This window comes from Coregonus clupeaformis, chromosome 20 (genome assembly GCF_020615455.1).
Source record: "Coregonus clupeaformis isolate EN_2021a chromosome 20, ASM2061545v1, whole genome shotgun sequence".
Classification (NCBI taxonomy): Eukaryota; Metazoa; Chordata; class Actinopteri; order Salmoniformes; family Salmonidae; genus Coregonus; species Coregonus clupeaformis.
This window is the reverse complement of record NC_059211.1, coordinates 13,009,570-13,021,876: the sequence shown is the minus strand read 5'-3', so window position 1 is coordinate 13,021,876 and position 12,307 is coordinate 13,009,570. Positions and strand designations below refer to the sequence as shown.

The window sequence follows — 12,307 nt, the reverse complement described above, 5'->3', positions numbered from 1 at the left end:
AGATACTTTTAAACTGAGATAGGGTCAAAGTTACATGCAGTATTAGTCAGAGATAATTGGGGGGGTAGTGTAGATGAAATCCAAAAAATGACAGGTGAATTGTATTTAAAAAATGTAAAGTATTTTTCCATGGTTTTTCCTGCAGGCAGGGGAAAGGGTAGTGTAGATGGATGGACAACGTACTACAGTCCAAACGTGTGTTCAACAAGGGAAATAACACATTCCATTTATTTTGTGTTAACCACAGCGTCAATGCATCAATGCTGCGTAATAAATTCTGCAGCCAAACGTAAATTTGATGCATATGTTGGATATATCCAACATATGCACCACACAGAACGCATTGCGACTGCCTCTGCAACGCTGCAAGGCAAACGCAGCTTCCACTGGAAATACACTTCTGGTGTACCGAAACGCAAATGGGGCTGTCGGTCTGATCGAGGCATAACATCTGAGAAGGTAGGCAAACTTAAGTGTATGTTGCAGGTATTCCCGAGTGGCGCTGTGGTCTAAGGCACTGCATTACAGTGCTAGCTGTGCCACTAGAGATCCTGGTTCGAATCCAGGCTCTGTCGTAGCCGGCCGTGACCGGGAGACCCATGGGGCGGCGCACAATTGGCCCAGGGTAGGGGAGGGAATGGCCGGCAGGGATGTAGCTCAGTTGGTAGAGCATGGCGTTTGCAACGCCAGGGTTGTGGGTTAGATTCCCACGGGGGGGCCAGTATGAAAAAATATAAATAATGTATGCACTCACTAACTGTAAGTCGCTCTGGATAAGAGCTTCTGCTAAATGACTAAAATGTAAATTATTAACTGCCACTACAAATAATCATGTGGCGATTTAGGCTTTCTATTTCATCTAGTGAGAATGAATAATCCTTACAAAAATTAGCTATTTGTGGCTTCACCATAACATTTTGGAATGTTCATTTAAATCATTCAACTGAAATTGTGGTAACATGTTCGCCAAAACGGAAGCCTTGTTGAACTCAAATCATAATGTGTCACTAAAACCTTAGTTGAGAACAGCTATCACTGGCAGCTTACATCGGAGCCTAGGTCACTTACCTCTGAGTCAACAAAGTGTCTCTGGTAGTAGTAGAAGCCTCGTCTACACAGGTTACAGTGCTGCAGGGCCTTCTGCAGGAAGTGACGTCTATACAGTTGGTGCCACGTGTCCTTGATCTGGAACACAGGAAGTAGTAGAGGAGGGACAGAATGAGAGAGGGGCAGGCTCTGCTTCATGGTGTCTGGGGTAGTGTGTGTGCGTTTGTATGTGCGCCTGCGTGCGTGCATCTAAATACTTGTGTCTTTGAGTACTCATCTCCTCTATCGAGAAATGATCTGAAAACACAATATGGTGGGTACCTACTGGAGAGATACTTCCACCTGCCCAGTTCTTCAATAAATGCATACATACTTATTGCAAAGTTATTACATGTGTTACTCCATTGGAGTTCCTAAGACTTGTGACCAGAAAATGTGACCAGAGTTGGTCTCCCTCACCAGGGCAGGGTCCACCTCCACCCCTCGGCCCTCCAGATTCTTGCGGACAGTGGTGACCTCGTCGTTTGCCAGGTAGGCTGTGTGGTCCTCGTGGAGCTTCAGCAGGCGCTCCAGCTCGTTTTTGGTTTCGTTGCGGGTGTGCTGCTCGGGCGAGCGGTTCTTCCAGCTCATCCAGCGCTGCTTCCAGTCAGGACCCACCATGTCATTTATCACTGATTCAGCTAGGAGACACACAGAGGTAGTAAGATTGTAGTAATAGAGATAGACAGGTGCAAGGGGGGGGGGATTAGGGTTGTCACGATACCTGTATCGCGATCCTGGGAAGTATCGTGGCAAGAAAACAAAACATGAAGCGGATTTCATTTCTTGAGGAAAACAGTCCTAATGTTAGAAACAAACAGCATTATGTTGTGACCTAGAGTCACATGTCTAATTTGCAAGCTATAGCACACACAATTTTACGTAAAGTAGGTTTTTATAGGACCATAGAGTTCAAACTAATTCCGGTTTTCTTTTTTGCCATGGAAAATCTGGTATCGTAGTATAGCAACACTGGTATCGTGACAACCCTAACAGAGATAGACAGGTGCAGAGAGAAGGAGACAAATATACAGTTGAAGTCGGAAGTTTACATACACTTAGGTTGGAGTCATTAAAACGTGTTTTTCAACCACTCCACAAATGTCTTGTTAACAAACTATAGTTTTGTCAAGTCGGATAGGACATCGACTTTGTTTACAGACAGATTATTTCACTTATAATTCACTGTATCACAAAAAGTTGACTGTGCCTTTAAACGGCTTGGAAAATTCCAGAAAATTATGTTTCTGGCTTTAGAAGCTTCTGATAGGCTAATCATTTGAGTCAATTGGAGGTATACCTGTGGATGTATTTCAAGTCCTACCTTCAAACTCAGTGCCTCTTTGCTTGACATCATGGGAAAATAAAAACAAATCAGCCAAGACCTCAGAAAGAAAATTGAAGACCTCCACAAGTCTGGTTCATCCTTGGGAGCAATTTCCAAACGCCTGAAGCTACCACGTTCATCTGTACAAACAATAGTACGCAAGTATAAACATCATGGGACCACGCAGCCATCATACCGCTCAGGAAGGAGACGCGTTCTGTCTCCTAAAGATGAACGTACTTTGGTGCGGAAAGTGCAAATCAATCCCAGAACAACAGCAAAGGACCTTGTGAAGATGCTGGAAGAAACAGGCACAAAAGTATCTATATCCACAGAAAAACGAGTCCTATATCGACATAACCTGAAAGGCCGCTCAGCAAGGAAGAAGTCACTGCTCCAAAACCGCCATAAAAAAGCCAGACTACAGTTTGCAACTGCACATGGGGACAAAGATCTTACTTTTAGGAGAAATGTCCTCTGGTCTGATTAAACAAAAATAGAACTGTTTGGCCATAATGACCATCGTTATGTTTGGAGGAAAAAGGGGGTGGCTTGCAAGCCGAAGAACACCATCCCAACCGTGAAGCACGGGGGTGGCAGCATCATGCTGTGGGGGTGCTTTGCTGCAGGAGGGACTGGTGCCCCTCACAAAATAGATGGCATCATGAGGAAGGAAAAGTATGTGGATATATTGAAGCAACGTCTCAAGACATCAGTCAGGAAGTTAAAGCTTGGTCGCAAATGGGTCTTCCAAATGGACAATGACCCCAAGCATACTTCCAAAGTTGTGGCAAAACAGCTTAAGGACAACAATGTCATGGTATTGGAGTTGCCATGACAAAGCCCTGACCTCAGTCCTATAGAACATTTGTGGGCAGAACTGAAAAAGCGTGTGCGAGCAAGGAGGCCTACAAACCTGACTCAGTTACACCAGCTCGATCAGGACCAATGGGCCAAAATTCACCCAACTTATTGTGGGAAGTTTGTGGAAGGCTACCCGAAACGTTTGACCCAAGTTAAACAATTTAAAGGCAATGCTACCAAATACTAATTGAGTGTATGTAAACTTCTGACCCTCTGGGAATGTGATGAAATAAATAAAAGCTGAAATAAATCATTCTCTCTACTATTATTCTGACATTTAACATTCTTAAAATAAAGTGGTGATCCTAACAGACCTAAAACAGGGAATTTTTACTGGGATTAAATGTCAGGAATTGTGAAAAACTGAGTTTAAATGTATTTGGCTAAGGTGTATGTAAACTTCCGACTTCAACTGTACATCAGCAACTCAGTAAGTGAAAGTTCAAGAAAGTGGTTGATACTAAAGGGGGTAAGCCATGTTGAAGGTGGGTGTGTAACGTACTGTCTTTGAGGCGCGCCTGCAGGGTCTCCTCCATGAACTGGATGGCTGCATCCCACTGGGGCTTGTCTGTGATGGAGCGGTCCTCCAGAGCATTGTGCTGGATCACCCTCTGACAACACACACAGACAGGAGAAATGACATTACGCACAAGGCAAGGGGAGACAGGAAACCTGAATGTATAACAATGTTTGCCTGCTGTATATGTGGTTGAATATGAGAAAGAGTAAAGAGTATCGCAATGTCAGTGTCTTTTTACTGTGTGTGTGCCCATGTTTAATTACCAGGCTGTCCATGGCCCTCTCGTTCCACTTGTGCCTCTTGATGCTCTCGTCCTTCACTGCCTCCTTGAGCTTGTCAAAGATGTCGTCCTGGTCCTTCCCTTTATACTCGGCCATGAAGCGGGCAAACTCCTCCTGCAGCGTCTCCCAGGCAACCTGTGGGGAACAGAGAAGAAGATGGGGCCTTGTGTCAACACAGCACAATGGCCGGCTACAGACTACAGTGACAACGCTACAATATCTGCATACCATTACTGTCATACCAATTAGTGATTGCGAGGAAAACGCAAATGTCGAACAAAAGGACATAATTGACTACAACAGTAAAACCATTCATCTCCAATAATAATTATTGAAATAATCAAAACAGAGTCCTGACATGAACATTTCCTTAAGACATTTACAGTGCATTCGGAAAGAATTCAGACCACTTGACTTTTCCCACATTTTGTTATGTTACAGCCTTATTCCAAAATGGTTTAAACAGTTTTTCCCCCCTCATGAATCTACACAAAATACCACATACTGACAAAGTAAAAACAGGTTTTTATTCATTTTTGCAAATATATCACATTTACATACGTATTCAGACCCTTTACTCAGTACTTTGTTGAAGCACCTTTGGCAGCGATTACAGCCTCGAGTCTTCTTGGGTATGACGCTACAAGCTTGGCACAGCTGTATTTGGAGAGTTTCTCCCATTCTTCTCTGAAGATCCTTTCAAGCTCTGTCAGGTTGGATGGGGAGCATCGCTGCACAGCTATTTTCAGGTCTCTCAAGAGTTGTTTGATCAGGTTCAAGTCTGGGCTCTGGCTGGGCCACTCAAGGACATTCAGAGACTTGTCCCAAAGCCACTCCTATGTTGTCTTGGTTGTGTGCTTAGGGTCATTGTCCTGTTGGAAGGTGAAACTTCGCACAAGTCTGAGGTCATGAGCACTCTGGAGCAGGTTTTCAACCAGGATCTCTCTGTACTTGCTCTGTTCATCTTTCCCTCGATCCTAACTAGTCTCCCAGTCCCTGCCACTGAAAAACATCCCCACAGCATGATGCTGCCACCACTATGCTTCACCGTAGGGATGGTGCCAGGTTTCCTCCAGACGTGACGCTTGGCATTCAGGCCAAAGAGTTCAATCTTGGTTTCATCAAACCAGAGATTCTTTTTTCTCATGGTCTGAGAGTCCTTTAGGTGCCATTTGGCAAACTCCAATTGGGCTGTCATGTGCCTTTTACTTAGGAGTGGCTTCCGTCTAGCCACTCTACCATAAAGACCTGATTGGTGGAGTGCTGCAGAGATGGTTGTCCTTCTGGAAGGTTCTCCCATCTCCACAGAGGAACTCTAGAGCTCTGTCAGAGTGACCATTGGGTTCTTGGTCACCTCCCTGACCAAGGCCCTTCTCCCCCGATTGTTCAGTTTGGCCAGGCGGCCAGCTCTAGGAAGAGTCTTGGTGGTTCCAAACTTCTTCCATTTAAGAATGATGGAGGCCACTGTGTTCTTGGGGACCGTCAATGCTGCAGAAATGTGTTGCTACCCTTCCCCAGATCTGTCTCGACTCAATCCTGTCTCGGAGCTCTATGGCCAATTCCTTCGACCTCATGGCTTGGTTATTGCTCTGAAATACACTGTCAACTGTGGGACCTTATATAGACAGGTGTGTGCCTTTCCAAATCATGTCCAATCAATTGAATTTAACACAGGTGGACTCCAATCAAGTTGTAGAAACATCACAAGGATGATCAATTGAAACAGGACGCACCTGAGCTCAATTTCGAGTCTCATAGCAAAGGGGCTGAATACTTATGTAAATAAGGTATTTTTTTAAATATTTTTTTTTATACATTTGCAAAACATTCTAAAAACCTGTTTTTACTTTGTCATTATGGGGTGTAGATTGATGAGGGTGAAAAAAGGGAAGGGGTGTGAATACTTTCCGAAAGCACTGTAGCTCCACAGTTAGCCATGAAGAGATTTAAAGAGATTGAGGCAGCAGTAATAGTGTAACTCCACCTCTAATGCTTTGTGAGGCAGCTGCTTGTCTGTCCACTGTTTGAGCTTGATGTCCACGGTGGTGTTGAAGGTGCCAGAGTTCATGGTCTGGGCTGCCGGCAGGTAGATGTTCTCGATGACGTGTGTGGACACCCGCTCCCACAGCTTCTTCTGTAGGATGGCCTCCCTGCAGGGGCAAAGGGCAGATAGGGGAAATACAACCAAGTGAGTTTTTTTTTACACCTTTATTTAACCAGGTAAGCCAGTTGAGAACAAGTTCTCATTTACAACTGCGACCTGTACAGTCAATAACACAATAGAAAATAGAAAATGTATTTACATTATGTGCAAATGTAGTAAGTTATGGAGGTAAGGCAATAAATAGGCCATAGTGCAAAATAATTACAATTTATTTATTTATTTTATTTTTGGTCATTTAGCAGACGCTCTTATCCAGAGCGACTTACAGGAGCAATTAGGGTTAAGTGCCTTGCTCAAGGGCACATCGACAGATTTTTCACCTAGTCGGCTCGGGGATTAGAACCAGCGACCTTTCGGTTACTGGCACAACGCTCTTACCCACTAAGCTACCTGCCGCCCCTGTTAATTTAGTATTAACACTGGAGTGATAGATGTGCAGATAGAGATACTGGGGTGCAAATTAGCAAAATAAATAATGTAAATAACAATATGGGGATGAGGTAGTTGGGTGGGCTAATTACAGATGGGCTGTGTACAGGTACAGTGATCGATAAGCTGCTCTGACAACTGATGCTTACAGTTAATGAGGGAGATAAGTGTCTCCAGCTTCAGAGATTTTTGTAGTTAGTTCCAGTCATTTGCAGCAGAGAACTGGAAGGAATGGCGGCCAAAGGAGGTGTTGGCTTTGGGGATGACCAGTGAGATATACATGCTGGAGTGCATACTACGGGTGGGTGTTGCTATGGTGACCAATGAGCTAAGATAAGGCAGGGATTTCCCTAGAAGTGATTTAGAGATGACCTGGAGCCAGTGGGTTTAGCGACGAATATGTAGTGAGGGCCAGCCAACAAGAGCGTACAGGTCACAATGGTGGGTAGTATATGGGGCTTTGGTGACAAAACGGATGGCACTGTGATAGACTACATCCAATTTGCTGAGTAGAGTGTTGGAGGCTATTTTGTAAATGACATCACCGAAGTCAAGGATCGGTAGGATAGTCAGTTTTACGAGGGCATGTTTAGCAGCATGAGTGAAGGAAGCTTTGTTGCGAAACAGGAAGCCGATTCTAGATTTAACTTTGGATTGGAGTTGCTTAATGTGAGTCTGGAAGGAGAGTTTACGGTCTAACCCGACACCTAGGTATTTGTGGTTGGACATCGCTTTGGAGACAACACTATGTGGGTGAATCCCAAAATGACACCCTATTCCTGATATAATGCACTACTTTTGGGACAAATCCCCATGAAAGCCCAGCAGCTTGTTAACTAAAGCTAGGCTCTTTATCTGACCAGGGCTGTACGACAATGGGACAAACCCCTACTCAATCCCCCTGGGCTGCTGGTGAAAACTCATTTATCACAAAACACACACTCATATTTCATCCACAACCCTTTGTTTTTGCTCCCAGCACCACTCATATCAATACAACACACTTCTCAGATGCTTCGATTGCGTTGCTGGTTAACAGGGCCATCTTGGCTCCCCCACCACCCCCAGTCACACCGTAGCCCATTCATCAGGCCATTGATCCAGTGCTACAGATGGGGCTCGGAGGGGCTCTCAGCCTCTCACCAACCACTGGACATCCATCTCATTTAGCCTACTGCTAACCTCTGGGGGGGGGCTGAGACCAATACACGTATGCACACAGACAGGCACACACGCTAGCCACCTGCACCATTCAGAGCTTCTACAGCAAAGCCGGCTAACTGCCGGGGAATTTCTGAATTAATTTAATGATCTTTGAATATGTTGGCCATAATAAAATCATAACATCTTTAAAAAACTAAATAATAGTCACTAATCATGTACATAAAGCTGCAGGTGATACAACATAATTTGAAGGGGAACATGTTCATCAAGGGAAACATGAGTGCAAACACTAACCAGTGTTTCGGTGTCACTTGACTCAAGCTAATAACTTCATCCAAGATTTCGTTCTTGGCTTTTTCGAAGAGTTCATTCTGGAGGATAAGATGAACAGAAAACGAATGATTAGCGGGTGGAATCTGGCACTGTTGACCATTCTCTCAAAATTTCAGAAAAAGCCCAATAGACAGACATGAACACTGGACTGGTGAAGGATATTATTGTGGACAGAAGCAGACAGAGTCCTAACTAGACTAGAGTTAACTATAATTAAGTAAAACAATATATAGGCCTATAGAATTATAATGGAACACAAGATATATATAGATATAGATATACACTACCAGTCGAAAGTTTGGACACTCCTACTCATTCAAGGGTTTTTCTTTATTTTTACTATTTTCTACATTGTAGAATAATAGTGAAGACATCAAAACTATGAAATAACACATATGGAATCATGTAGTAACCAGAAAAGTGTTAAACAAATCAAAATATATTTTATTTTTGAGATTCTTCAAATAGCCACCCTTTGCCTTGATGACAGCTTTGCACACTCTTGGCATTCTCTCAACAAGCTTCATGAGGTAGTCACCTGGAATGCATTTCAATTAACAGGTGTGCCTTCTTAAAATATAATTTGTGGAATGTATTTCCTTCTTAATGCTTTTCAGCCAATCAGTTGTGTTGTGACAAGTTAGGGGGGGTATACATAAGATAGCCCTATTTGGTAAAAGACCCAAGTCCATGTTAATGGCAAGAACAGCTCAAATAAGCAAAGAGAAATTACAGTCCATCATTACTTTAAGACATGAAGGTGAGTCGCAAAAACCATCAAGCGCTATGATGAAACTGACTCATGAGGACCGCCACAGGAAAGGAAGACCCAGAGTTACCTCTGCTGCAGAGGATAAGTTCATTAGCATTACCAGCCTCAGAAATTGCAGCCCAAATAAATGCTTCACAGAGTTCAAGTAACAGACACATCTCAACATCAACTGTTCAGAGGAGACTGTGTGAATCAGGCCTCGAATTAATGATCGAATTGCTGCAAAGAAACCACAACCAAAGGACACCAATATGAAGAAGAGACTTGCTTGGGCCAAGAAACACGAGCAATGGACATTAGACCGGTGGAAATGTGTCCTTTGGTCAGAGTCCAAATTGGAGATATTTGGTTCCAACCGCCGTGGCTTTGTGAGACGCGGTGTGGGTGAACGGATGATCTCCGCATGTGTATTTCCCACCGTAAAGCATGGAGGAGGTGGTGTTATGGTGTGGGGGTGCTTTGCTGGTTACACTGTCTGTGATTTATTTAGAATTCAAGGCACACTTAACCAGCACGGCTACCACAGCATTCTGCAGTGATACGCCATCCCATCTGGTTTGGGCTTAGTGGGACTATCATTTGTTTTTGAACCGGACAATGACCCAACACACCTCCAGGCTGTGTAAGGGCTATTTTACCAAGAAGGAGAGTGATGGAGTGCCGCATCAGATGACCTGGCCTCCACAATCCCCCGACCTAAACCCAATTGAGATGGTTTGGGATGAGTCGGACCATAAAGTGAAGGAAAAGCAGCCAACAAGTGCTCATGTGGGAACTCCTTCAAGACTGTTGGAAAAGCATTCCAGGTGAAGCTGGTTGAGAGAATGCCTAGATTTGTTTAACACTTTTTTGGTTATTACATGATTCCATATGTGTTATTTCATAGTTCTACAATGTAGAAAATAGTAAAAATAAAGAAAAACCCTTGAATGAGTAGGTGTGTCCAAACTTTTGACTGGTACTGTATATGGATCTCGATGGTCCTTACCCTGTCCAGCTCTCTCAGACGGGGGTAGTTGTTCTTCCACTCTGTCTCCAGGTTGAAGCGGGACGCTGAGGGAGGAGAGGACAGACAGCTCTGTCATAGTACAGGCAATTCAAATAATAATAATAATACCATGCTAGGGCTGTCCCTGACAAAAAAAGATATTCGTCAACGGAGAGTCGTCTGTTCTTTCGACCAATCGATTGATTAAAATTTTAAAACAGGTATTTTTTCCATATATAGACACACTCCATGTTTGAATAAAATCAACTATATGTAGGATAATGAGCTTGTCTGATACTTTAAGCACTGCGATTAAAAATGAAGACACACAAATTACTATAGAGGGAGTCAGAGATCAATATAGCCTAACCCCCCAAAAAACTGTTCCCGACCCCCTCCTCCCGCTGCTGCTGGCCTTCACAGATTCTGCCGTTGCCAGTAATAGGCTATACCAGCGGTCGGCAACGCTTTCCATTTCGCGTGCCAAGTTATCGTACCATTTCTACTGTTCTGCGTGCTGATGATTAATCTACTGATGATTTTCCTATGCACATTTTCGTGGAACAGTTTCATTTAATTCATAATAAATTCATCAAATCTGAAAATAAATATCATGTGGTTAATCAAATTTATATCTAAATGAAAATGATACAAATCTAAAAGTAACTTTTATTGCCAATATGTAAAAATAGCCTACATAAAGCCAACAAATAAAAACATTGCAGCCCGTAGGTAGAAAATATCCTGATAAAAATAAATATCCTATAAATCACGTAGGCTACAGTGAGGGAAAACAGTATTTGATCCCCTGCTGATTTTGTAAGTTTGCCCACTGACAAAGAAATGATCAGTCTATAATTTTAATGGTAGGTTTATTTGAACAGTGAGAGACAGAATAACAAAAAAATCCAGAAAAACGCATGTGAAAAATGTTATAAATTGATTTGCATTTTAATGAGGGAAATAAGTATTTAACCCCCTCTCAATCAGAAAGATTTCTGGCTCCGAGGTGTCTTTTATACAGGTAACGAGCTGAGATTAGGAGCACACTCTTAAAGGGAGTGCTCCTAATCTCAGCTTGTTACCTGTATAAAAGACACCTGTCCACAGAAGCAATCAATCAATCAGATTCCAAACGCTCCACCATGGCCAAGACCAAAGAGCTCTCCAAGGATGTCAAGGGACAAGATTGTAGACCTACACAAGGCTGGAATGGGCTACAAGACCATCGCCAAGCAGCTTGGTGAGAAGGTGACAACAGTTGGTGCGATTATTTGCAAATGGAAGACACACATGAACTGTCAATCTCCCTCGGCCTAGGGCTCCATGCAAGATCTCACCTTGTGGAGTTGCAATGATCATGAGAACGCTGAGGAATCAGCCAAAAACTACACGGGAGGATCTTGTCAATGATCTCAAGGCAGCTGGGACCATAAACACCAAGAAAACAATTGGTAACACACTACACCGTGAAGGACTAAAATCCTGCAGCGCCCGCAAGCTCCCCCTGCTCAAGAAAGCACATATACAGGCCCGTCTGAAGTTTGCCAATGAACATCTGAATGATTCAGAGAAGAACTCTTTGGCATCAACTCAACTCGCCGTGTTTGGAGGAGGAGGAATGCTGCCTATGACCCCAAGAACACCATTCCCACCGTCAAACAGGGAGGTGGAAACATTATGCTTTGGGGGTGGACAGGACAACTTCACCGCATCAAAGGGACGATGGACGGGGCCATGTACCGTCAAATCTTGGGTGAGAACCACCTTCCCTCAACCAGGGCATTGAAAATGGGTCGTGGATGGGTATTCCAGCATGACAATGACCCAAAACACACGGCCAAGGCAACAAAGGAGTGGCTCAAGAAGGAGCACATTAAGGTCCTGGAGTGGCCTAGCCAGTCTCCAGACCTTAATCCCATAGAAAATCTGTGGAGGGAGCTGAAGGTTCGAGTTGCCAAACGTCAGCCTCGAAACCTTAATGACTTGGAGAAGATCTGCAAAGAGGAGTGGGACAAAATCCCTCCTGAGATGTGTGCAAACCTTGTGGCCAACTACAAGAAACGTCTGACCTCTGTGATTGCCAACAAGGGTTTTGCAGAGGTGTGAAATACTTAATTCCCTCATTAAAATGCAAATCAATTCATAAAATTTTTGACATGTGTTTTTCTGGATTTTTTTGTTGTTATTCTGTCTCTCACTGTTCAAATAAACCTACCATTAAAATTATAGACTGATCATTTCTTTGTCAGTGGGCAAACGTACAAAATCAGCAGGGGATTAAATACTTTTTTCCCCTCACTGTATGCATGGCCTGTCTGCAAGGAACTTTAAACATTGTATCAACTATTAACTTGGTCAGACCTAAACTAGTTCTAG

General features: G+C 43.5%; 1 protein-coding gene across 7 annotated transcripts in view; it reads right to left on the bottom strand.

Annotated features, from left to right (window-relative positions):
- The window catches only part of opa1 (OPA1 mitochondrial dynamin like GTPase), a 63,557-nt gene that overhangs the window by 29,031 nt on the left and 22,219 nt on the right, over positions 1-12,307 (bottom strand). For all 7 annotated transcript variants that reach the window (XM_045205316.1, XM_045205318.1, XM_041839966.2 and 4 more), the window contains 7 exons: positions 9,929-9,993; positions 8,130-8,206; positions 6,063-6,228; positions 4,061-4,213; positions 3,780-3,888; positions 1,507-1,727; positions 1,069-1,185 (listed from right to left, as the gene is read on the bottom strand). In XM_045205316.1, the coding sequence (XP_045061251.1) occupies positions 1,069-1,185; positions 1,507-1,727; positions 3,780-3,888; positions 4,061-4,213; positions 6,063-6,228; positions 8,130-8,206; positions 9,929-9,993 (908 nt within the window). The remainder of the gene's footprint in view (positions 1-1,068; positions 1,186-1,506; positions 1,728-3,779; positions 3,889-4,060; positions 4,214-6,062; positions 6,229-8,129; positions 8,207-9,928; positions 9,994-12,307) is intronic.